This window comes from Melanostigma gelatinosum (genome assembly GCF_949748355.1).
Source record: "Melanostigma gelatinosum genome assembly, chromosome: 13".
Taxonomy (NCBI): Eukaryota; Metazoa; Chordata; class Actinopteri; order Perciformes; family Zoarcidae; genus Melanostigma; species Melanostigma gelatinosum.
Window position 1 is genome coordinate 23012365 of NC_136646.1, and position 27755 is coordinate 23040119.

Sequence of the window (27755 nt, forward strand, 5' to 3'; positions counted from 1 at the left end):
GAAAGAGAGAGGGAGATTGTCACACATTCCCCTATGAATGCTCTTTGCCCATCTACACTTGCGTGTGTGTGTGTGTGTGTACGGCCTTTATGCATGTTTGTATGTGACAGGGGAGGCAAGGGGGAAGCAAGGCTTTGCTCGACTCTCAATTATTGATGTTACAGGAGCCAGAAAATGGCAAAACCTCGCTCTCACTCTTTCCCTCCGTTACAAAAGTTCTTTCTTTCTTTTTGTAGAGCTCTCTCTCTCTCTCTCCCCCTCCCTCCCTCCCTCCCTCCCTCCCTCCCTCCCTCCCTCCTCGGCTCATACAGCTTCACCGCTGAGGACTTTACAGCCAATGCTTTTTGTGCATCACAAGCTCATTTAGGTGCACAGGGATGTAAATGGGTGGATGTGTAAGGCAGTAACAAATGGAGACGGGCTAAGACACTGAAAATCTTTGTATTGTGTGCGTGACCAAAATATAATATATTTTAAAAACAGTCACAGTCACATATAATACACAAAATATAATAATATAGCTGCGCTAATCGGTCACCCCTCTGACCCTGCAGTCATATTGGACAGTGGTTTTACACACACACACACACACACACACACACACACACACACACACACGCGCGTTGTTGCTCAGCCTGCATGCCTGGCTTTAGTCATTAACAGGCGAGCAGAGAGGAGGAAGTCAAATTAGCATTTTAATTGTTTTGCTTCGAGTGGTTTTCTATCCTCTGACAGGGATTAGAGTCTTTTCTCCACTCTTAGTCGGCACCGCTGTCAACAGCTCACTCTGCTGTCAGCTACATCTCTAGGTGTGTGTGTGTGTGTGTGGGGGGGGGGGGGGGGGGCAGGACGGTATGCTGAGGTGGCATGTATGCGGTTTCTTGTGTGTCACGGCCGCATTTGTCTATCTGTCTTACCCCAGCTGTTTTGCATTTCACAAGTGAGTGAGTGCGTGTCTGTAGCTACGCACACGTGTGTGTGTGCGTGTGTGTATTAAAGGGGCGGGGAGGTATAGTAGGAAATGGGCTTGGTAATGTAAAAGTGAGGGGGAATATAGGCATAATCAGGGAGATAGGTCACAAAAATGAAGGGATTCTGGAATGAAAAAAAATAAACAAAGATGAGTCAGAGAGCGCAAAAACAGGAAAGCGCGTGGGTTCAAAATGATTGTACACGCAGTTTGGAGTCATTTTCTGGTCTCAGTGAGACCCTAAAGCAGCAGTTAGCAGCAGAGTGTGCTTTGCTGATATACATACTCCTCGGGGGTTCTAACTACGCATCATTATGCCAAACGCTTCTGGTTGCAACTGGAAAAAAAACACCGTTCGCTTCATTTTTCTTTCATTTTATTTTATATGTAAAGGGGACATATCGTGAAAAAACAGTGCTTGTGCACATACATTTGGGTATCTGGAGTACCGACCCAACTGTGAAAGAAGACAACACAGTTGGTCTTTGGATCTGAAGACATGTGACTCAACAAGCCAGTCAGATTTGACACGTGTAGGCTCGTTAGAATACACCCCCACCATATTTTTATTGCATGCCCATCAGGGCAGAATGGGATTTTTCGGGAAGGGGCCTTAAAGGGACAGGCGCTAAAACGGAGCGTTTACCTCGGAGGGTGAATAGAGTGATATTCAGATCGACAGTATAGAAATATAATGTGTTTTTAAACATCGAAGCATGTAAACATATTCTCGTGGAAAAGCAAAATGCAAGTATGAACCTTAACATGACTATGATATGCTCCCTTTAATGATTTAATATGATGCAAAGTGCACATTCCGTACTGACTTGTTGCACCTTTAAGTATCAGTGTACACGACAAACCTGAACACAGACAGTGAATGACCCAGTCAATCGCCAATATCCGCTCTGAAGGATTGGCCTAATTTGGTTGGATGAATCAATAAACTCGACGGAGAGATAAAAGGTCCACTCAGAAGATGGTTGAAAAAAAGAGGGGGAAGAAGAAAAGGAGGAGGAGAAGAATAAGCTGACTTCAGCAGCTCTTCTGATATCCTGTCCTCCTCTTCCCACTTCTTCTCTGTCTCTCCTTCTATGTAATTAAAGAAAGAGGGGTTATAAATGAATGCCCAGAGAGGATAGAGGATTCTCTTTATCGACCGGCCAGGCAGCAGAATGCTGAATCTCCCTGCATGAAATAGCAGATATTACACACATTACATAGAAAGGAGTGTATGTGTGTGTGTGTGCGTGTGTGTAATATCTGCTATTTCATTCTGTGAACCACACACACACACACACACACACACACACACACGCACACACACACGGATACACATTCATACTCTAGGGCTGCAATCAACCAGAACCAGAGAGAAAATGTGAGAGAGAATGATATAAGAATAAAGAAAAACAAGGGTCAGCGCTTTTACAACCGAGCACCTTCTCTGTGCCAGTCTCACCGGGGGAGTTATAGCTGGGGCAAGTTGCATTATGGGAGAATGAGTTCCTAATAGCGTGGAGGAACCCATTCAGTCATAAAACAGTGTCTGTCACTCCTGTCAGACAAAATTATGTCGGGAAAATAGATTCTGCTCTCCCTCTCCTACGCTTGCTCTGTTTAGAAATGCGCGTGTGTGTGTGTGTGTGTGTGTGTGTGTGCATGTGCTTGTGTGTGATGACAGAGTGGAGAGCGAGAAAAAAACGCATCCATGGATTTAGACATCTCTCCCTAAAGTGGAAGCTTTTATAAAGATTCAGAGAACAGTGACGCCTAGATCGAATGTGTGTTTATTTGGAAGGGTGTGTGTGTGTGTGTGTGTGTGTGTATGTGCGTGCGTGCGTGCGTGCGGATGCACTTGGGATTTTTCTGTGTGTGTGTGCTCTCCGTATTGTGATTCTCCAAGCACAAATCCCATGCTGTCTGTAATAATTATTTTGTGAACTGGCTGCTAACACTGCAGCAGTTCCTGAAGCAATTTACACACTCCATGTACTCAGCAGGAATAAAACACAACATCCTGGTTCTGATCAGTAAATACACTTCTCTGCTTCAGTCGTATACTGTAGCTCTGAATGCAATAAGACAATTCGTCATCCAATCTGCAATCATTGATTCTTCGACCGTGCACTTCCTCAAAGCTGCACCGACTCTGACTTTTTAACTTCACCTTCTGTAACTTTTATACATTTCATGATTTCATGCAGTGAAACTCTAAAATCTCAGTCAATTAATACATACTTCTGATTTTCTATACTTTCGGATGCATTCTATTATTATGGACAGATGAACATATGAATATAGATGAATCCTAATGACTTTGGTTAGTTTTCCCTCATCCTGTAAAAAATGAATTCATTTCTCAAAAATAGACCTTTATGGTTTCCAGACAATAAATCCAAATGACTTTGGTGATCCTCTGACTTTCCCATCATCACCACCATGAAGTTTAAATCTATAGTTTTGTGAGAAATGCCTGGACAACTGCTGGATGGATTGGAATGGAATTTGGCCCATACATACGTTCACGTCCCCCAAGGAGAAGCTCTAATGACTGTGGTGGCCCCCTTTACCCTTCTCCTCTGCAGCACCATCATCGCGTTTACTTCTTTTTGTCCAATACTTTGATTGAACATGCTGATCGTAGCAAAAAGCACCGCGAAGTGTTTTTAACGACTTTAATTGGCGATGGAGCTATTATATTTCACAAAACACATAAAGTTAAATCTACAACTTAATAAGGTAAATAATGTATGTGTCTGTAGCCTTTATCGTCAAAGTAAAGCAATCTTTAAACTCTTCAAGACAAACATTTTAGCATTTTGTGATCCTCTAAAAATAGCACAACATGCACCATCTTTGTGTCGACACATTCATGGCGAATGCTTAAATATGCACCTCCCAGCAGCGCTGAATCGTCATTCCTTCTTGCTGCTACATCTGTTCAGTTGTTACGCCACGTTTTTCCCCAGATAAAAGCCGAATTCTGCATGAAGCCCCCATAACGCCACACTCGATGCAGCCTTCTGATCCAGTCAGACATACCCGCATGGTTTGCTGCAGTCGGCGCCTCTTTAGAGTGAAACAGTAATTCACTGGCGATTACGTAACCCTTAAAAAAACAACGGCAAAAAAAACACCATCGCATTCAACCATACAGGTGTGGCAGTTTCAGAAGCATCCTAAAAATTCCAAAATATACCAACTGTGTGTTGCATGCATGTGTGTGTGTGTTGCAGAGAACAGCAGGTGAGGATGCTTTGGAAACCTGAGTGCGACACACCTGTAGTGGGTGAGGAAGAGAGGAAGCATACACATGCTGCTGGCTTCGTTCCTCTTCCTCTCCTTCCTCTCTCTATCTCTTTGTGTCTCTTTCGCTCATGCTCATTTGCTCTCGCTATCTCGGCCCATCTGTCTCCATCGCTCGCTCGTCTCGGTATCTCTCCATATTTCTCTCCTCTTCCGCCTGTGCCTCAAGGGGACACATTTTATATTTTTAGTGCATATCCATATTTTAGTGCAGTTACAGCATTTTTATCTCTTGATCATCATGGAAGTCTCTCTCTCTCTGTGTGTGTGTGTGTGTGTGTGTGTGTGTGTGTGTGTGTGTGTGTGTGTGTGTGTGTGTGTGTGTGTGTGTCAGTATGAAATATGAAAAAGCTCGTCTCAAAGATTGGGTGGAGACTGTGCGGATTGCGGCAAACTAAACCGAATACTGTACCAGATTGGTCGACGCACAAGTCTCTCGAAGTGTTTCTGTCAATAACCAGTGTGAAAGAATAAACACACACACACACACACACACACACACACACACACACACACACACACACACACACACACACACACACACATGCACATGAAAGAGCAGTGAACCCTTGCCACCCCAATAACGTAGCTCTCAGGTTTTGATTAACTGTGGTTTGAGGTGCTATCAGACACCACAACAGCAATCACAGCTAAAGACGGACAGAGAGCACAGATTACCTGGCCTGGGGAAGGAGGGAAGGAGGGAAGGAGGGAAGGAGGGAAGGGGGGAAGGAGGGAAGGGATGAAGGGAAAAAATGAAGGAAATGGAAGCAGACAGGTGAAGGAAAAAGGAAGTGAGAGAAGGTTGAAGGTGGGGAGTTGAGGGAAAGAGGCAGACGAGAGATGTGAGGGAAGATACAAGATGTTGTGAAAGGAGGAGGAAGTGGGATGAAGGAGACAAAAACATGGAGGTGATGGCAGGAGACGGGACACGAATAAAAGATATACACAACCACACACCTTTCTCTTTTTACATCCTCTCCCAAACGTTCACCCTCAGCCTCACCGCTTCTGAACTTAAGCCTCTACAAGGCGGTCGGATGTAGGTGTAAAGACACATGGCTGCCATTTAAAGTGCATTACAATAGCGAGAAAACTCAGCAAGTTTCTTTATAGAAGTTTCCTCGCATGAAGAAATCCACGGGCTTGTTGTTAAATGAGCTCATCGATCAACTCAGTGTTGTTCGATCAGACAGCGGCAGCATTTCAACTCTGGTGCTCGGCTCTTATTGCTGCTTTTGTTTTTGCAGTTCACTGCAGTTTTTTATTTAGGTCTGCAATGTTAGCGGTAAAAACGTGTCAGTCAGTAATTGAGAAAAACGAAAGGAAAGATATTTGTAATAGAGCTCGACCAATACATTAAGTAGGCCAATATTATCCGCCGATATTGGTTATTACAGATATCTTGTTGTTGCCGCATCTCTATAACATACATAGCATTGATCATGAAAAAGCAACAAAGTGAAACATACAACAAACAAAAGCAGCATGAACACAAACAGGAACACCAGGGCCGTAGCCAGGATTTCAGAAGTATGGAGTCTAAGAGCCACCAACCAAACTCCCTGCGATTAGGACTTCAATGAATTGAACAAAAGATGAGCCTGATCAATAAGAACAGAAAGTAAAAACAAAATAGTTCATCAGAAGTATAAAAAAGTACAAAAAAATAGAATAGATTAAAAAAGAATAGAAGTAAATATGCAAATTATACCAGAACTATTAAAGTCAAAACTATAAGGCAACACAAGAGTGACATCGTGTGATTATAGCAACAAATCAGTCAGACATAGTATGTAAACTGTGCACACCAGGATAATCTATTACGTGATTAAGTAATGATAATAGATGTTTGTCTGTCTTAATATAGAAATATAATATAATAAAACAATATAACACATCAACATATGAAATAATATAGTACAATATAATCTAGTATAAATAATACATGTAAAATATATATCAAAATACATAAATCAGTCTAACAGCTCGACAGTGACGAGGACGTTAAAATCTTCAAAGCTAATTCAACAATATGTCTGTAACCGTAGAATAAACCGCCAAATTCCCACAATCATACTGCCAGACATGACCGAGGTGTGCTCAGTGTAGGAACTCACAGGAATACGTGCACATGTTTGCACGCACGCACACACAAACCAACCCAGATGCACAACACGCATACTTAAAGATCCTACCTTCTCCCACTCTCTCTCTTTGTTGAGAACTATGACCACCAGCTTTGGGTATTCCTGGTAGCCGTCTTCTGTGAACGACAAGTCTCTGCCATCCCATGTCACATTCATCATGTACCTGAGAGGAAGAGGAGGAGGAGGAGGAGGAGAGGAGGAGCAGAGGGTGAAGAAGTAGCAGAGATGAGGACAAAGAAAGGGCGGAGGTAGAAAAATCAGAGAATGAGAAGAAATGAATGGCGGCGAGGAGAAACAGAGGAAAGAGGGAAATTGAATTACATTAGCATGAGAAAAAGTCAATTTACAGTCTACCAGTATTACCAATCGAAAGATATGCACACAGGCTCTTTGTATCGAGAGTCAAAGCGTAATGCTGAGGAATAAAAAAAGCTCCAACCAGAAAAGGAAACAGAACCTATAACCACAGGGTGTCCACACTAACCCACACACACACACACACAGTAATGAGTGACCCACATGGCAGGTCACATTAGCGAAGATGAAGGGCAGTGGGAAGATATTCTTGGGTCCACATGGGCTCCTCATTAATCATGGCGGCCCTTCCCCACTCTGTCTCCCTCATTCCTTCTGTCAGCGGTCATGTACATGGAGGGAGAGACAGCTCCTCTCTTCTCCTCCATCCTGCGGGCCGGGCGACGGGGGAAAGCTTCTAAGTGGAACATGGACCCCCAGCGGAGCGCTGCAGGTGAGGCGGAGCGCTGCAGGTGAGGCGGAGCGCTGCAGGTGATGCCGCCGTGTGTGAAGGTGGTGCTGTTGACGCGGCGCAAATTGCGCTTTTAGATTTGAGACATTTAATGCTCATGTATAATTAAGACATTGATATTGGTGACAATATCGCCCAATTATCTTAATTCGGTTTTAAAAATGTTGTTATTTTTACAGTGTAGTATGATTCTCATAGAGTCAGACGAAATGCATGTTCATCTTTTGACGGCATAATAAATAGTTATCGTGCATTATAAAGTGATGATACTTTAGTGTAAGTGGTAAGACATCATTCAATCTATATGCAAGAATAATACATCAGACATTATGAAAATCTATTTCAGTTTATTTAAAGCAAACAATGACCATTTAGAGTAATTTATAATCACATTATAATGCTTCATAAAAATATTATAATGTATTACAACTATGAGAACTATAATACACGATAATTATGTATATTTATGAGTGCTTATAACTATAATGATGCATCGCTATGAGCAGTTTATAATGCATTAAGTGTTACTATATTGGTTTAGTGTGTTGTGAGATTTTGCAATGCCCTTGTGTCCCTTTAAATTGCTGCTGGAAACACACACACACACACACACACACACACACAACCACACACACCACACAGCCACTCAATACTCAGATGGAATCAGCCAGCGATAAGGGGATTCAGTGGGTTTTGTGATTAAAATAATCTGATTGGCCTGAAGCAACCAGGTGAGTAGTATTAAGCCATTTGATTGGGCGCGGGATGCAGCGCTGAACCCAATGAGGTGCGACTCCAGCAGAGGAATCAATACCAGCGCCCAGGCTACTCTTTCACACAAAAGCCCACTCTGCGCTTTACCACCATCTATCTGGAAGTGATGCAGACAAACAAACACAGACACACACACACACACACACTCACACTCACACACTCACACTCACACACACACACACACGCACACACACACACGCACGCACGCACAGTGGGAGTTTTTGCTCTTCTTTCCGTCCGTATAATGTACATTTTGATCTCCTTTGTTGCACATTTGATTATTTTGACTCTCTGTCATGCTCCCATTTCTTTTGACACAAAGCAGCAAATACAAAAGGTTCTTTACAGCATCACTGCGAAGGACCTGATGTAACTCCGAGGTAACGATGTCAGAACATGTGCTGGGTGTTAGAATGATGTGACTATGTGAGTTGCACATCATAAACGGAACAAAACAAACACAAAATGATTTACTGGTGAAGCTGGTAGGGAGTACGTGAGGATGTCCAGACAACCCGATTCATCATTTCCTGTGTAAAATGTCCCAGCCAATGACAACAACCTTTCTTTGTGATTTAGGATCATAAAAGCTGTGAGTTTATTCATAAAAACATGTCTAGTGCGGCTTAAAGAAAAGGTCTGAGATTAAATTCAATGGAACCCTCTGCTTTTCAAACTAGCTGACGGAAAATTGGCACCACTGAGAAAATGATGATTATTATCCCGAGCGCGGTAAATATATGGGTCACTAGCTGTTTCTGTGAAAATCAAAGTGAAGCTTTCTTATATCATACAACACAAATACCAGGAAGCAGAAAGCATGGGCAGGTTGTGTGTGTATGCATGTGTGTGTGTGTGTGTGTGTGTGTGTGTGTGTGTGGACCTGATACGACGTTGCTTGGATACGGACACAGGCTGGAGTGTAATACGACCCTAAACAGCCCTGAATCAACCTCCTCGCACACTTACACAGAGAACCACAGACAGCGACCTCAACAGTTCTCCCCCTGACGTTTCCTCTCCCGCTGTAGCACTGAGATCACAGTAAAGCGATCCAATTCCTCTCACTTTCCAGCCTCCATTATATCAGTAACCTCTCTATTCATAAGAGGGGGCGAGAGGTGGGGAGACAGCAGCGAAGGAGCACCCAACTAAAAAATGAAATTGAGGATATGAAGACCAGAGCGATTGAGGGAGAGAGATGTGTGATGGGAGAGGAAGAGCACTAAGCCTCGACAGAGTTCGGATAAAAATATCCTCCGTGTTATTTTTTCCTCCCTTCTCCTTTTTTTTTGGAGTAAAAACGATTTGGAATGTCTAATTTGCCGTAAAATGGCCGTATGAAGGCTTGCTTTGGTCGTGTGTTGCAAACTACCGTAAAAAAAACGCAAATGAGACGCATACTTCTAAAACCCAAATAATATGGATACATCACACATGTCTTGCCCCCATTCCAAATGTCGCCGGACGGAAAATGCTGTTTCCGTGACCCGTATCAAATTCAGAATATTGTCATATTCAGAATAATATCTGTGTTGGTTCTTTAAGAGGCTTTACTGCAGGATAAAGAGTCTCCACAAAGATGTTAAGATGAACCGTATAATATTGTGTGTGTGTGTGTGTGTGTGTGTGTGTGTGTGTGTGTGTGTTAAAGATTGAGACATTTATCCTTTGTATACTGTCAGCACTCATGATCCATGGACTGCAACAGTACACACACACTGTGAGAAAAAAAAACTGCTACCAGTGCAGATTTAGGCCTTTTAAGATGAGCCAATGATGGGTAGTCACTTGAAAACACACTCGTGCCTCAGGTGGCGCGTGTTAAGTGTGGCCTGGATGACGACTGTACACAGCGGAATAGATGCTGTCTCAGCAGAGCCCTGCCCCTGTTGTCCCCGGTGTGCATTATGTTTGTGCAGTTATTTTTCAGTCTGAGTTCGGGCAGCACAAGATTAATGCCAACAATTACATTTTCTCTTTTCTAAGCTTGCAGTCGCGCCGCAAAATGCAACACATGTCCACACAGCAACTTCAGCAGGATTCCCTTTGTTGCACTAAATAGCGGTTTGTGTGCATCGGCTTGGGGATTCTTCACACTGAAGCTGAGTCTGAGTATCACGGGGCTTCCTTTCTCCAACATGCAAATCAAGTTTTAGTTGAGGAATCCCTGCACAACACTGGAGCACCTTCCGTGGATACCTTACCTCTGAGGAAACATGAATAAACTTCTTGTGCGATAGGATTTGCAGCTGCGACTGACTACACCCCGTGAACATCTTCGACTCTGCGATCTTCCTTTCTCTTCGCTCTCAAACCAAAAGCAACTTGGTGGTTCATTTATCTCTGAGATGTAACACACCAGCTGTCAATCATCTGCTCCACCCGTATCAAGAATGTATCAGCAACTATGTCGATCCAACTCCGTCTTGATCCTCCTCTCGCTATCCGTCTTTATTTGGAATGATATTGTGTCTCCAAATATCAGCTTCTGAGCAGCTAACCTGTTTCTCATTTGATTCCAAATCATTTGTTGCATGTTTGCTAACCGGGTTACAACAGGAACATGGAGAACACCTTACACAGTCCATTTCACGTGAACACCCTTCAATAGCTGACACTGAGTAGAAGAATATTCCCCTTCCACTCAAACCCACTGCTCTCTGTGAGATCACATTTGTCACGAGTCGCAGGAGAATTGCAGACAAAAATGTGGAATAATACAAATATTAAAAACAATAAAACACATTTATCAACACAGTTAGCCAGCGATCATGCGGTAATGTAATATTCATGGTCTGGGGTGTGACCGGCATCGTGTTGAATCATTGTTTCCATTCTGTAAAAAAACATCATTCATAGTTTATGTCTCTGACTCAGTGAAAATGACGAATGCACGAAGCAGCTTTGTACAATACATACACACAACTTGTGCATGAGGAAGTTCAGTGTTTAGTTTTAACATGCTACTCTGGAAGCTAATTGCACGATGGGCAATGCTCTATCGCAGTGTGTGCGTTAGTACAAACATCTGCACGGCATCTGCACGGCTAGAGACTGAAATTACCTGTCAGAACTCTACTCCCACCACGCCTTTTACACACACACACACACACTCACACACACACACTGATAAATAAGTGCTAAAGTATTGTAAGGCACACTGTTCACCACAGCAAGGTGAACGGTGCACTGTAAATCTGCCATGATAGAACATTCTCTTAGGGGTGGGGATATTTCTCTTGTTCCTGACATGCACACACACACGCGCACACACACACACACACACACACACACACACACACACAAACCCCCACCCGTTGATGGTCTAACAACCCACACTGGCCCGTCGCCCCGACCTAGCCTTGACCAATCATGTTCCTCGTGTCCTGGCCCTGAAGCCCTATTGGCTGAGCGCTCTCACCCACAACAGAGCCATCTGTGGCCACTCATCACCTGGGAAACAACCTGAGGCAGCAGAGCATGCTGGGAACAAAGGCAGCTGGCTCTGGATGTTCGGTAACTCTCTTCAGTGTATCTGTGTTTCCTGACAAAAGGGGAGCTGCAGTAGTGCAGCGTGGCTATTTAATCAGATATTAACTTGACGGCCCCTTTGCACAGAATGACCATCATGTATGAGTGGTGGCTCATCAATGCCAGTAACTCCTGTGTGACCTCAATGACTACCGGAATTTATAGCTTTTCAAAACAGCCCAGCTAGTGCTCTAATCTCCCAGCCCCCCTTAACTACCCACGGTGCACGATCCACTTGGTTTGGTTTCTGCAGACCCCAAATGACAATTGATCCAAAATGCTGATCTGAATTTGGCCGGATACAAAATGGACAAATAAGCCAACCTGTGGTGTAACGTCAGCCACGACAGCCAGAAAGAGTTGAGTTATTGGCCAATTACATGAAAACGATTCAGGCTGGTAGAAATGTAAAGACAGTCGCTGCACGCTGACCTCACAGGGAAACGTTTGACTTCAATCGTGTTCATGTTCTCCTCTCTCTTCCTCTCTTTGCTCCCTTTTCCCTTTTCTGAGAAACTGTCATTGCACTTTGAAGTGAACATCATGCAAACGTTTGAGATGATGATGTCGGGTAAAAACTGATGACTCGACATCAGAAAACATATCTTTCAAAACGGATTCATACAGCACATTACTGGATGTTGTGGTTTTATATAATATCAGCTATTTGAGCCATATTTCAAGCCTTCATGTGAGACAATCGCAAACTGATCTATTCCAATTATATTGATGCGCAATGTTCTCCGAAATAATGACGATTATACATCAAAACACGTCTTGTGCTTCTGAGTGCAGCTAAATCTGTTCTTCTCAATCATTTCCTCATTAAAGCATCTTGCTGTATCCGCACAGGCAGCTTTTCCGATTGTTGTTGTTGGAAATACATTTTGGAATTCAATATTGCCATTTCGACTTGAGATTATTAATTTCACACTTCATTATTATTTTTTTTAAATAGAATATATATTAAAAAAACAAGTTTGCGTGCGTCTCTCTCTCCCTCCTCTGCCAGACAGAGCTGGCAAGACCTGCAGCATCTCCCACTGGCTGCCGGGGAGCGAGCGCACGATGAGCAGGAGAGAGTGAATGAGGACGTGGAGGACGAAATGAGAAGAGGAACAGAAGGGCTCATCAAGGAGCTCTTCAATTTTGGAGAGCACTCATTTGTAGCGGCTCCCCGCTGTTACCCTGGTCTCAATTTCATCCCTTCCGTCTTTCTTCGCTGCCTAAATCACAAACACCCTCCCCGACTCCCATTCCCCCCTCTCTCTCTCTCTCTCTCTCTCTCTCTCTCTCTCTCTCTCTCTCTCTCTCTCTCTCTCTCTCTCTCTCTCTCTCTCTCTCTCTCTCTCTCTCTCTCTCTCTCTCTCTCTCTCTCTCTCTCTCTCTCTCTCTCTCTGACTCCTACACTTCCCCTGAGCTCTAACTCTCAATCCCATGTGTTGTTTCTATCCAGTAATTGCATCTTTCTTCAATCTGTATCCTTAGAGCAGACTTGGTGGAAGTCTCTAATCGCTAGGGGTAAAAATAGACTGTGGCAGGAAGCCATGCACTCAAACAAACGTCCACGCACACAAACATTTCATGTGCAGTAACACAGACACTCTCTTTATGTCATAGAAACACACAAAACCTTATGAAAACTTTTATAATTGTGCTGTTTCTATTTTTCTCCCCCCTCTAAAAAGGACACGTAGCTCACTGTACTTCTGATAATCATAGATATAAATACCAAAACTCGACTTGACTTACTTATGGAGTGCAGTGGGGGGCAGCTTGGACGTCTTCTCCATCTGGCCGTAGCAGGACGTCTTGGCTTCGGGGATGTCGCCGTACTCGTCCAGCATGGCCGCCGCCGCCGACGTTATGATCCCCAGACCGTCCCGGACCCGCGCCTCCAACGGGTAGTCCCAGTCATCGTACGACACCGAGATCATCCCCGCTGGAAACGCCTCGGGCGTGAAGTCCGGGTTCCCGGTGGTGAGCGACGGCACAATCCAGATGTATCCGAACCCGGTGAGGCCCAGGGAGCGAGCCTCCTCCAGGACGTAGACCGCCTCGTCCTTGGAGCAGTAGAGCAGCACCACCGGGGACTGGACCTTCTTGAGCATGATCTGAGACCGGCTGTCCTCCTCCACTGCATCCAGAATGATGACATTCTGCAGGTCCCAGCCCACAAAACTACAGCAAGGATAACGAGCACAGGAGTGAAATGTTAATATTGAACTAATAGCCCATTAACTTTGCCCAGGTGCTGGAAAGGGCAGTTATAATTATCCATTATAATTAATAGCATTGTTAAGTGTGACGTGAATGCTAATAGGTGTAAAGTGCTCATTGTCAGGGGGAACACATTAAGGCTAAATGGAGAATGCAAATGCTAAAGCTGGCCCTTTTATTGCTGTTGTTCACATGAAAACATAGCGTCTGTCACAACTAAAATAGGTTTTAATGTTTCATTACTCCTGCACAACCATGATGCTGATATGAGATGTATCTCGAGGTGTTGAACCTTAAACACTCAAAACAACTGTGAGGGAAAGCAGAACTCCGAAGCTTTTCCGATGCAGGTCTGCAGCCAGAGATAGAAGCAACAAGCGCTTATTCAAATGATAATGATTTCTAGAGTGTCTTTTTCCATCCAGTGGGACCGGCTGCTCTTTTTCTTTCACGTCCAACAACAGACAAGCAGTGTAGCATGAGAGTGATTTGGGACTTGCTGTCCACTGCTTGCTGTCCAGAGTGATAATGGTCTACAGGTCCCTGATGACAAAACTAGTGAAGAGAGACAATGATACACAGAGACACATTCATGGGTAATAACAAGTATGGGAGAATGTAACACTGTAGTGTAAAAAAAACCAAAAAAACATTTCCTGTTTTCTACACAGAAATATAAAAACACAGTTCTAAATCTGTTGCTTTGTACCAAACCGACCAAGAGACCGATTGTAATGATTTCTACCCCTCAGCACACGCTGCACTTGCAGGCCATGGGTTGAAACATGCGAGTGTGTACGCTGTGTGTTCGAGACGATCCACATCATGCAGGCCTGAAGCATTCCCGTCTAAAAACCCAGATCTGTCATCTTCAATCTAAAAGACACTGGTTGGGCACAGCATCTACCTGCCTGCGTTCATCCCCGTCAGAACGTATGTGGCCATCCACAAAACATATCTCCTCCCTCTCATGTCACATGTCTGGGCCAGTATTTAATCGAGGATGCTGCAGCGCGGAAATGTTTCCACGCAGGTCAGTCTCGACTCACTCAGTCCAATTTTCTGTAGTGAATGATGGAAGTTCATCGGTATTAAAACTGTCTGCCCGTGACTGAGTCGCTTTGAACCAGCTGAACGCTGACACGGGAAATCGACGACGGGTAATTGCAAATTATTTGGCTTTTTCTTTTTTCATGTTTCATAAATGACGGCTTTTATTCCAACATTGAGGTCAAACCACTTCCGGAGGTGGTGCGAGTATTGACACTGGGATGTTAAATGACTTTTCTTTATTACAGATCTGTAGCACCGTGGAGCTATCATGCACAACAGTGTTGTAAATGCATGCGTACGGAGGGGATGTACAACAGGAGCAGAAACAAGGAAGCGAAAACGTGCACAGGATCCGATACCTTATTTGGGCAGATTAGATCAATTGTGACACATTTTTAGTAGCTCACGCTTCGCAGTTTCCTGAGAGCAACACCTGTTTGAGGGACAAATTCATAATCCCATTCAAACAGCCACTTAACCATCTGTTGCCACTCTATGTGTGATTAAAACAATTGCCGCCAGTGTTACCAGATACAGACGCAGGCTGAGTGTTTGGTTTGACATAAAGAGTAACTGCTAATGGAAAAGACCCTCCTCAGCTGGGTTTTAATACATCACGGGTTCAGGCACCACTTCTTGCCAACATCTCAACACTGCTGAACATGGATCATCAACTTGACTTCTCTTTTTTTTTGCCAGGAATTATGGCTTGCTGTTCTCTTCAGCAGTTGTTTTTCTCTTGCTCTCTGCGGAGAGCTACAGCATCCGTCAAAATGAGCTAAAGGTGTGGCAGAAAGCCAGGCCGCCTGCGTAGTAAACCTACCCGTCATCTACATTCACGTTAAGAACGCTGGTGAATCCTTTTAGAGTTGTCTTTGAAGTACAGCTGCTCTCAACCACTGGCCGGGCTAGATTAAATTAATGTATATATTTGGTCATTTACAAAGCTATTTACCTAAATGTGCTCATGAATTAGCAGACGTTCCCAAAAGTGACCTTTTTTTGTCATGTGCTGTTGTTTATTTCTATTTTCTTTGGGAAGGCGATCGCCAGAATGTCTTTTAACAATCCGAAGAGGGCCTTGAGTTACACAAGGTTGAGGACGCCTGCTGCAGTGCACAGTATGAATGCAGGGGATGAAAAACGCAAGGCCGAAACATCGTGAGCAGGAACTCCAGAGCGTAAACTTCTCCATTCTCTGGGGAAATTTGCAGTGACACACAAAATGGGGAAATGGGCTTGTAGAAAATGCCGGCGCGACAGTCGGAGCGTATCCGAACACGACTGCAGCTCTTGTTCTCTTTAGTTTCTCACAGTGCAAGCTGTTGAACTTAAGAGGTGATTTTGGGAACGATGACCAAAGAAAGGACGAGGCGGAGAAAGAATGGCTTCACAGATCCTCTGTTCAATAAAGAATCCTTCTGAAGTTGTGTAACCGCACTTTCAGTTGATGTGGTTTTCCTGCAAGGTTAGTTTATACTCTTAAGATGTGATATTCCTGCAACATAAAGTCAGGAGAGTGGCTGCCTTTTCCTCATATGGTGCAGATGTTTTGCCCTTCTAGCTAGCAGCATGACTCCAGGGAGGACAATGTTTGTCTGTCGGTCCATCAACAGCTGCAACAGGCTGCAACAGCTGGCAAGACTTATGCTGCGGCATCATCTTGTTGGCTGTCATTATAATAGAGTTGATCAGATATATAATTTAAGATGATAAATAAAGATGGGAGTAAAACTGCGGAGAACCGTGCAAAGCAGGCGTCGAGTTGATCCTACCTGTTGTCCACGGTAGTTTTCAGGATGTTGATGAACTCCTGGTAGCCGGGGAACTTTGACGTGACGATGGAGAAGATGTGCCAGTCGTACTCCTCCATGATGTTCACCATCAGTAGAGCCTCCTGCTGGATGGAGGCACCGAACTGGAAGAACGTCGACTTCGCATCCTGAGAAAAGAGAACCGGGGAGAGAGATGGAGGGAGAAAAGGGTTGGGGGGGGGGGGAGCCGAATAAAAGGAGGAGAAGAAGAGATTTAGTTGAAGATGTATTTGGATTTTTGTCTAACTTCCTTTATTGCTAATTCAAACTGCATTTCAGAAATACCAATCATCAACAGAGCATTTCAAAGTTGGCAGTTCACCGACACACACACACACACACACACACACAGATCGAGAATAACACGCTTCTTGTGGAGGAAATATATGGATGAGGGACTCAGAACAATTCAATTAAGCCCAGATTGGATTGGTGCGGTACAGACGGGCTGCAGAGCTCTGTGGGCCTGGTTCTGGGAGCGAGGGTTACATTCACTCTGAGGCACTCGTATCCACTCCATTAAACGTGACTCACAATCATTTGCCACTTAATTCTGTCAAACTCATGGGCTCGGACAGAGCAGACAAGCACTATTACAGGTGGACAAATGAACTCTATTCATTTATATCGGCGGTTTCGTATTAAATGAGTCATTATGGCGCGGGCTATTAAACGAGGTGAAATGAGTCACAGTAAATAGTGATGAATGGTGAAGTAGGAAAAAAAAAAAAAAAAAAAAAGAGTGCAGCATCACAAAATGTGTGGAGTGGCGACGCGTCAGCTGGTCTTTGGTTGTTTGTTGCATGATTTGTTGTGCGTGAGGATTCCTTGTTACCTTGAAATGTCAGAGAGTTCACACATGGCTTATCTTGACACCACTTGTCTTTGGCACTCTAATTATGATGGACTTGCAGGTTAGTGTGTGTGTGTGTGTGTGTGTGTGTGTGTGTGTGTGTGTGTGTGTGTGTGTGTGTGTGTGTGTGAGACCGCAACCCGACAGCCAGAAAGAAAAAAGAAGGATGGCTAAGAGGCACAGAACAAAAGGCTGGAGCGAGAGACATGGCGCAAATGAAGAAGAAAAGAGATTCCGCCCGGTGTCACTTTGTCACACCTGCTCTTAAAATGAACAAATGCACCTCGTGCACTTACACGCACCGGCGCGCACAAAAGCAGCGCACTACATGTACACACCGCCTGCAGCCTGCATCTACAGGACTTCATCCACAGTGTGACGAAAATGAAAAAAGAGTTGGTGTGTGTGACTGTAATGCTGGGAGCTGTAGTACTGTGTAGTGTAATGCCATCTAACATCAGCCTCAATCACAGCAGAGCTGATACAATATACCCAGAAAATACTGTGAAGAAAAACGGAATTATTTATACTGCATTATAATGATATTGAATTATCTATTGTTACGCGGCTCTTTTGCTGTAGACACAGTCACACGTATAAGAGTCGGGATAACACAACTGAGGGAAGACGACGTCGGGTGGATGGAAATGGACACGAGTTGTAGAAAGCAGGGACTGTGTATCGTGTAACCGTATCAGTGTAATGTGATGTCATTCCATCACTCTATGCATGACCGAGCTTTTCATTTTCCACTGTGTTGATACCCTCGGAATAATGTGGGTATAATTTGTGTGACTGTGCGTCTCCTTCCCCCCTGTATCGAGACTCTCGAGTGCTCTTTCATGGTATTGTGTATGTGTGTGAGGCCGGCTCACTCCAGACTCCGACTCAAGTGCTCTTCAGAGGCTCTCTGTGCAGCCCTGTGTGCGTGTGTGTGTGTGTGTGTGTGTGTGTGTGTGTGTGTGTGTGTGTGTGTGTGTGTGTGCGTGTGTGTGTGTTCTAATGGGGTATAAACTGAGGCAATGCTCGAGCATGGTGGGACAGGAGGGAGGTCATGCTATGAGACGTGTCAGTTCCTGTCTTCATCACAGCAGCGGCCGATACTCCCACACTTTGCTGCAACATACAGAGGACTGTGGGCAGCACAGGGCCACTCATGCAATACATGTAATAGAAAGATGGTGGCGGATATATCTGTGATTTTTAAATGGAATTGTATGAGAAAAAATGTTTTTTTTCATCTTCAGATATTTAAGAATCAACATCTACACCTACCACCTGTTGACAAGGCTCCCATGTGTCGTCAAAGTTTCTTTTGATTTCATAAAAAAAGATTTTTCTGTCTCACCGCTGTGCTCGTGATCAATATGCAGCTTGTTTATTTGACGTTACATTTTTTACATAATCCAATTCATAGGGGTGAGAGTTATTAGTTCAGGGAATTCTGTCAACCCATAAAAAAGCATTTCATTTTTCAGTTGACCTGATAAATCGCCACATATCAAGATGCACAGTGCATTAAAGGCAACGTTAATGCAGAATGAATTCAGCAGAAGCCAACATTGGTTGTGAATAATCTCTAAATAATTCTGTTTCAATCATATTTTGGCAGTGTTGTATATGCCTGCGTGTGTGGGTGTGTTCATTTGTGTGTCTGAAAGGATTCAAGCTCCAGGAACTCAGGAGAAGAAGCCAAATTCTACCACAAAACGGAAATCTTCCTCTCACCAAGAAAAAACAAAAAAGCTTTTTTTCTGCTTTGAAATGAGGCTGGGCACGTGCCTGCGCTCATTTGTGCGGGCCAACTCATGCCTCTTTATTTTCACAGGATCTCATCACATCAAACCCAACAGAAAGAGATTTGAGAGATTGGTTCAGGTTGGGCTGAATCATCTTATTTTACGTGATGCATTGCACTTACAAATGAGAACATGTGGAGCTGGACTTCAAAATCCTGTCTCAAGAACGGGCAGTTTAGGTTGGTCTAGCTCTAGCCTGTCATTCTGAGAGCAGAGGCACCTCGATTGAAGACTTAAGTGAAGCAGACTCGTGAGGATAAAGAACTGACTAAACCCTCACCTCCCTGTCTTTACTCTCACTCTCCAGCTGAGAGGGAGAAGACGCCACCACTTCAATCCTGTTTCTGACGTCTGAAGTCTCTCTGTGTAAACGTCTTTCTCCGGGAGAAACAGAAGTGCAGAAAATGGAACCACTAGATTACACATATCTGAGTATTAATGCGTGTGCTTCTTTGTTACAGCTCAACTTCATATATTATGTTTTGTTGTTGCTCATAACTTGTTTCCTTCAAGGTTTTTTCGAATGCAGTAAAGTGTGAGAGAGGTAGAGGGAGACAGTATGACACGAAGCAAGAACAGACACAGATGGAACTCAAAACAAAATGCAAAGTGAAAAAGAAGGCCATGATAGAGAGTCAGCAACAAAAACACTGCAAGAAAGCAAATTAGCCTGAGAGTGGCAGGCAGGAAAAGTTCCGTGGAGACATCGAATTCGAGGCAAAGAGGTAGGAAATGTTGCTGCAGGGCAGAAAGAGAGAGCGATGAGATGGGTAGTGACTGATGGAGTGACTAAGCAGCGTATGATTGTTTCGAATTGGGACGGCTCGCGATCCGTGACATCAGAAAACAGCCAATCGTATCCTCTCATTTCACCCTTGTCAAGTGTGACGTGTCTCTTCTTCCCACCCCTTCAGCTGGCGGCGCCTTGCGCACACAAACACGGCACGCACGCAAACACACCGACACACGCGTGTCTCGTCCATCACGGTCACAGTCTCCCAAATCTCCCACCCTGTTGCAGACACACAAAGAGGCACACACACACACACACACACACACACAAGCACTGGCCCGCGGGGCAGGACAGTGTGTCTAAGTTGAGACAGAGGGGAGTTATAAATAGTAGTCCTCATATCCTGTGATGCTGATAGCATCATGCACTGTCTGGTCTGATGACACGCACACATGTGCAAAAAGAATTAATAAAGAGACACACACACAGATAAGTGTGAGTTCAGGTTGTGAGGCACACGCTCACCAAGATAAAGGGCTGATAAAACGCATGCACGCCAAAAAGCTGCATATATGTGCCATATAAGGGATGTCATATATGTCCACGTATCGCTTGTATCTGCTTTCCGATACCGTTCTGTCTCTGCAGTGCTCTGCAGCGTCCGCTGGAGGAGAAACACACCGATTTGACAAAAATTCCTCGGTGGCCAGTTGCTAAATATAAACAGACAGGCATAAAAATAGCTGCAGCAAAACAAAAGATGTCTGCGGAAAACAAACTGAAATGCCAAGAAGACAGCACTCGCCACATAAACCACACAGAGAGACGGACTCACTGGAGCCAGAAAGCACACACACACACACACACACACACACACACACACACACACACACACACACACACACACACACAAAACATCTTTCTATCAGAAACTAAATGAAGAAAACAAGTGATTCGTGTACACAGTGAATGTGTGAATTGGCGATATTATGTTCTGAAAGGAAATAGAAGTAAATTAACAAAATATCAACAGCTGCAGCACTCCATCCAGAGGAAGAAGAACTCGCCAATAATTGGATTTTGTTTACTGAGACCACATTTTATGGTTCTAAACAAAAAAAAAAAATCATATAAACTTCAAAAAGCAATTTTCAGCCACTTGAGGTTGCCAAAGTGTGAAGTTGCCCGGTGTATTGTTACGTCAGCGGTAAAAATGATGTTGAACCTTTGGTGGGATGGATGTGTCCCACGTTAAAGTGATGAGGATTCAGACATACTCATACGCTCGTACATATGAGGAAATGATGACACCACGTGTATGAAGAGAAAGTAAATATGTCCGACTCATGGCACCAAGACCGCATGCTATTTTCAAGGCGATCCTTTATATTCTCTGTCAAATACAGACGAATGAGATGTAGATGAACTGAGAACATTTTGAAGAACGATTTGAAGGAATTCCTTTTCTTAAATAGGTGCAACTCTGAGTTAGAAAGATGAGATCTACTTGATATTGACACTGGACTAAACATGCTCATGTGTGGAGCAGCAAGGCTCTGTCCATGGTGCTGAAGCGTGCGCTGCCTTCTGACATTAAATGACTGAAAAACAGCGTCGTTCAAATTTAGAAGGAAATATAATAAATATAATATAATAAGATAACATGGATGAGAGGGATGGGAAGTTAAGATTTTAATCTGAAATCAAAGTAAAATGCAATTCTGTTTTAATTTGAACAACCTTATTTAAGTTAAGCTCTATTTTCTGTGCAGCACTGTTTCTAAAGCAGAAGTATCTTCTGTCATTCTACTCTGTGTAAATGAATCAGGATGATGCCCCCTGCCTGTGGGTTGTTCATCTGCAAGCACTGAACATTAGAATCACACAAACCAAAACTAAAAGCAAGCCTGCTCATGTTTCTCATTCCATCTCTTTATATCCAGAGAGAAACATAATTGCGCTCACAACATTGCTTCGACGGTGTCTTTTACTTACACGTCATGCGAGTTTACTGCATTCTAATGTAAATGGCTCTGACAGACTCTTATGACACCGTGGAAGTTTATTCAGCCTTCACTAGATTACAGTGTTTTTAGCTCAACACAGCCAGCGGATCTCGCGATGGCACTGTGAGTGTGAGCGTGTGTTTGTGTGCTGTGGTGTTAATAAAGTTCTTGGTGCGAACAGAGGGGAGCCGAAAAACCTTTGTTTGTTTCTTTTGGACAATAACTGCAGAGCCTTCAACTGCAATAGAAGCTACACCTACACACACACACACACACCTACACACACACACACACACACACACACACACACACACACACACTGTATTTGACGTCAGAGGAATGCTTTTGGCGTGAATGGAGCCCATTTTAGTGGATAACACACACACAGGGAGAGAGAGACCTATTCAAAGTGTATCACAAAGGAGCAGTGTCTGTCCGTGTGCATGTGTGTGTGTGTGTGTGTGTGTGTGTGTGTGTGTGTGTGTGTGTGTTATTGATGTGGTTCCTCTGTCAGGACTTTTTAACCAGCAGTCGAGAGCCCACTGGGAAACGCTGACAAAATAGCATCATCTCTCTCTCTCTCTCTCTCTCGCTCTCTCTCTCTGTCTCTCTGTGTTTGCCCTCCTCTCCCACTCACTCTCTTCTCAATCTCTGTGTCTTGCTTTCTTTCCGTTAACTCTGTCCAGGGGCTCTGCCTTTTCTCGACCTCCCTCTATCCATCTCGCCCTCTCCCACCCACTCCCCATCTCTTATAATAAGGCCAATATTCCACTTCAGTCCTCTGGGACCCAACCTTACATCTGAGCAGGAGTAGCTGCTTTCAGCGCTGGGATTGTACATGCAACTACACCATTTACCCAAAAATTACATGAACGGAAAGTAAACAGCCAAATATGTCAGTCAGATTTGATCTAGATGTATGAGATGATTGTTAACAGGACAGGAAAGCAGAAACAATGTGTATATCGCTGGATTTTGTTTCGTTTTTTCATACTGCTAAATTGTAATATATTGTCAGATAGGTTCTGATCTTGTCACAACATGTACACTTGGAGCTGGTGACATGCGGTTCAGCATCGGGGTTATGCAAAGGTCAGGAACACTGCTGCTTTATTGTTCCGTTAAAGCGCTCCTTTCTCGGTAATCTGATTACTCTGCTCTCTCCCTCCACAGCCCTGCTCGTTAGTTATCTTGCATTAATACGCCTGCCTTCACCACACTTCGACATGTTGCGCATTTCACACCTGTCACATGCACAAAACCTCCCATCATTACAGCCTCCACAGTCATAATAGAGTCATCATTATGAAAATTGTCAATATTGCCATCATCAACAGCCATACACGTCATAATTATTCTCTCCGGTTTCCCTGTCCGACCCATCACGCTTTCCTAATTCCATCCTCTCCTCTTCCTTCCTTCCTGCAGCTCCTTCTCCATTTTATTTTCCACTTATTTTATTCCCCTCGTCTCCTTTTTGGCTTTCTTTTACTTTCCTCCTTCGTTTTTTCATCCCCTTTAATTGTCTTTTCATACTTCCCTGGTGGCTTTCTCTCCGCCTGACGTTTAGCAGGGTTTTGCATGAACACAAAAGAGAGAGGAGAAAAATCCAACTGACTGAGCAGAGGTGCTAATCACAATAAAATAGGACTTTGAATTAGGAGTCACCGCACAGCCCAATCCTCACCGCAGTGGTGCTTTATTGAATACATAATATTCCGACAAGAAACCCCTTTGTCTGGATTACTTGTTGAAACATGTTTTCTTTCTAAAGTATTGAATACAGTAATCCTGTATGGAGGCACTCGGTGTGCAGCCGCCTCAAAGGGTTTTAAAGAATTGAAGCGTCTAAGATGAGAGTTCAGTGCAAGGCGGCGGGATGCTGAGCGATGACGTCGTGAACCTCATCTGAGGGGCCGTTTATTCGGAGAGATAATGCACAAGACGGAAGCGTTCGGTTCAATCGCACACTTTCACTCGCACACAGACATTTGCAGAGGAACTAAACACCTACACTTACCGTACATTCATGGAGTCGTAAAGCAGCCCAGGAAGAAAAAGGCTGAGGTGACGCGAGGGAGTACCGTTCTGAAGTCATTTTCATGTTAATGTCAAGTTTTCAAGAACAACATTAGAGCTGAAGCGCCTGCACAGCACAGCAACGAGGGACTGAGTTTGATCTTTCAGCTGGCGTATGTGAGGGGGAATAAGGAGAGGGAGCGATGCCAAAGAGAAGAATAAAAAGAAATGAAATGAGGGAAAATATCACTTGCAAATTAGCTGTGCCAGGTCAACACCGCGGCTAATATTTGGATGTCGAGCAGATTGCCAGGACCAGATGTTCCAGATGTCAAACCACTCAACTTCAGATGATCATGTTGTTCACTTTCTGATGACACTTAACAGCACAGTTCTCAACTCTGTTTTAATGTGAGCTACAGTATTACCGTGTCGTCCTGTCATATTGTGAACATTTTGTGCACATCTGTCAGATGTTTGCAGAAACTGAGCAAATTGTGCAAACACTTGGCTGAGTTCTCGCTCAACCAGCCCTCCTCCTCAGATGGTGAGAGGGGATTAATAACTGTGTGCTTCATGATTGGAAATCATCCAGCAGTATCCGCTGTTTAGAAAGCAGGGTTGTCCAGTCCGAAATGGCCGCATGTCACTGAATATGTAGCCAGAGGGGAGGACATGTTACAGTGCAAAGTACATGTCATCTCCCATCATATTACCCCTTGATCCTAACCTGACATACAGCTATGTTGGGGCTGCATAATGTGCCGATAGCTTCCTCCGCAGAGATGCATCAGTCAGCTGTTTTGGTCATCGCTAAATACACCGGCAGCATCGGCTGTTCGGCATCACCGCCACCGACAGACAGACACTGACACCGAGGGACCTGCTTTGACGAGGACGGAGGGGGGTGGGCGGGAGGGATGGACAGAACGAGTGGGGCCAGGAAGATAGATGAGGAAAAAGAGAGTAGTGGTGTCAGGGGGCAAGTGGGTAAAAGAGAAAAGAAGTGAGGGAGGACTGAAAACAGAGAGAAAGCAGAAGACAAGTACATGGGATGGAAAGGAATAATGCGTGAGTGAGTCACTGTTTAGCAGAGCTTAGCAGCGGCTGACGCTGTGGTTGCAGGTTGGACACCGTTGGTGAGGTTTTGGCAACAAACTTGGCGTTTTTACTCCGATTACAAGGCTTCAGGATGCTGCTGCTGTTAGATAAGAAAGAGTCTGTTGGATAAAACACACAATACGATGTGTTCATTTCACCTCAGACAGAGCAAGGCTAGCTTCTCCCCCTGAATCTATTTGTTATGCTCAGCTAACCACGTTACGTCTCCAGCTCCTTATTTCCATGCACAGACATGATATTAATATCGATCTTTTAATGTCAATTTAATGTCAAAAAAAGAAAGAAAAAAAAGCGTATTTCCCAAAATGTTGAACTAGTCCTTTAGGCTCACATTGGCCAGCAAGGAAAGAGGAGGAGGGTTACCAAAATGGGGGATCTCTCCCGCTGCTGCACTCACTGCAGCACTCCGCTCTGTTCTAAACTGCTCACATCCACACTCGCACATACGTCATGAACATACAACCACGAGGAAGCAGGAGAGAGACGGACACACACACACACACACACACACACACACACACACACACACACACACACACACACACACACACACACACACACACACACACAGGGCTGGAGGGGAACTCCCTAATGTGTCTTTTGCTCTATCACAGATGGGTCACTTACATTTCTGGGCAAAAGAGCAATGAAGAGAGAAAGATGGAGAAAAAAAATGGAGTGGAAAAGATTGGAGGAGAGCGGACGGGGAAAGGTGTTGAGGATCGGATGAAACAACAGAAAGAAGAGATCAGACAAGAGGGGAGGAGAGGAAAGAGGGAAGGAAGTGGGACGAGACTATAATTCTCTATAAACTAGAACTCAGCTCAGGTATGTGTGTTTTATTAGAAACTTTTGTAAACACAAATACATATCTCGATCATCGTCATGGCCAGAGGGGCAGAGACTCACCTGGGTCACAAACACGTGTGTGTTGCACGGCTTGAACAGCAGTTGCTTTAGAACAGGCGGACGCTAATATTCCTGGAATGAAGGTCAGTTACGAGGATTCGGTGTCACTCACAGAAATGTGTTCTTTAATGTGCGGGAAAGTCTTTGCGCTGCATTTTGACTGTGACAGGTGCTGCTGAGGTTTCCACTCAAAGCAAAGACAATGTGGCGGGGTGAATAAGGAGAGGAGAGAAGAAGGGATGAAGTTGCTGACCCACTTTGTAGCTCCCAAAGTTTCAAATCCTCTTTAAAGGAAAACTGACACGGCCACACACATGCACTCTCACATCATACATACATGCATGTTCAGAAACACACGCACACACACACACACACACACACAAGATAGCGGGTGTGTGACCCCAGACACTGTGAATAATGAAGCAAGTGCAGCCTTTATTTAACACCGCATTAGCTCTTTACATCGCCTAATAATGGCAGTGCTGAACCACACTCACACAAGCACGCACACACACGCACACACACTCACAAACACACTCTTCTGGTGCTGCTCGACACGGTTTGTTAGTTTTCTCATTTGACTCGGTCTATTTTAGTCCTGCAAAACCCTCTTTCTCATTTCTCCTCTCTCTGATCCTCCTTCCATTGTCTCTCTTTTATCTTTGCTCTTCATTTTCGCTGCTTTATTTCTTTTTGCCTGGTCTCACCCTCATCTCATACGTCTGTTATCTCTCTCTCTCTCTCTCTTTGTTGATGTCAGTGATACGATCAGCATGTGATTGGCTGGGCCAGATAAGTGAGAAGTCTGTGATTTGTTCAGGGAGCTCTTCTCTTTTCATCACACCCCTGCGGACTGCAGGATTATTAATGAACATGCAAACACATGCATAAATCTACACGCACGTCTGGGAAAACAGGAAGAGAGATTGAAGAATGAGTGAAGGGAGACAGAACGAAAGAGAGCTACATGGCTACACTGGTGAGAAACAGTTGCCCTAATTAGCAAATCAAAGACATTATGGCTCACAACGTTGCAGCTAAATCAGCCAAACGGGGGAAATATTTCTCTCTTATGACTTCTCCCCTTTTTTGCTTCACTTGCATCTCCCCGTTCATGCCTGCCTCGTGCTGCTCGTTTGTATAATGTTGTTCGTAAGATGAAGTATAGTTTGCCCTTACTCTCCATTACTCTCATCCTATCACTCCCTTCATATCTGAGTACTTACACGACAGCCTGTAAGGAAGTTTCACGAGCTACGTCTGCCGGCCGACTGCGGCCCGCTGGCCGTTTCTAAATGGTCCACGGTTAATGAACTACAGTATGGCTTGAGCATCTTAATTGCACATACCTGGGTGAGAGTCCTTTGTTGGACCCGTCCATTACCTCTCCAGCCCATGCGCCCTAAGACTCGTTTGTCCCGTCACTTGCACCGCACTTCGCTCGTACCTCACTTCCTCTGACCAACTGCAAAAACATTGACATTCAACGAATCCACGGTTTGCAAATATGTACGATGCTAATATTGTTTTTCTTGGAGTCTGGGCTGGTTTTCTTTCTTGAGATGTGAGCTTTACCATGCAACCTGCATCAGCACCCTGCATCATCTGTTTCCTCATGTATGGGCTAATTATTTCCAGTAGAGTTGCCATGTTATTGTGAAAGAAGACTTAGAAGGTTATTTTCATCATTATCACCAGTCAGCAGTAAGTCCATACTGAAACCC

At 44.2% G+C, this 27755-nt stretch overlaps 1 protein-coding gene across 1 annotated transcript in view; it reads right to left on the reverse strand.

Moving 5' to 3' along the window:
• Nucleotides 1-27755, reverse strand: part of grin2aa (glutamate receptor, ionotropic, N-methyl D-aspartate 2A, a) — a gene marked incomplete at its 3' end in the record, with an annotated part of 99367 nt that overhangs the window by 22183 nt on the left and 49429 nt on the right. The window contains exons 2-4 of the mRNA XM_079281580.1: nucleotides 16552-16718; nucleotides 13256-13684; nucleotides 6478-6592 (exon numbers count right to left, since the gene is read on the reverse strand). Coding sequence (XP_079137706.1) covers nucleotides 6478-6592; nucleotides 13256-13684; nucleotides 16552-16718 — 711 coding nt within the window. The remainder of the gene's footprint in view (nucleotides 1-6477; nucleotides 6593-13255; nucleotides 13685-16551; nucleotides 16719-27755) is intronic.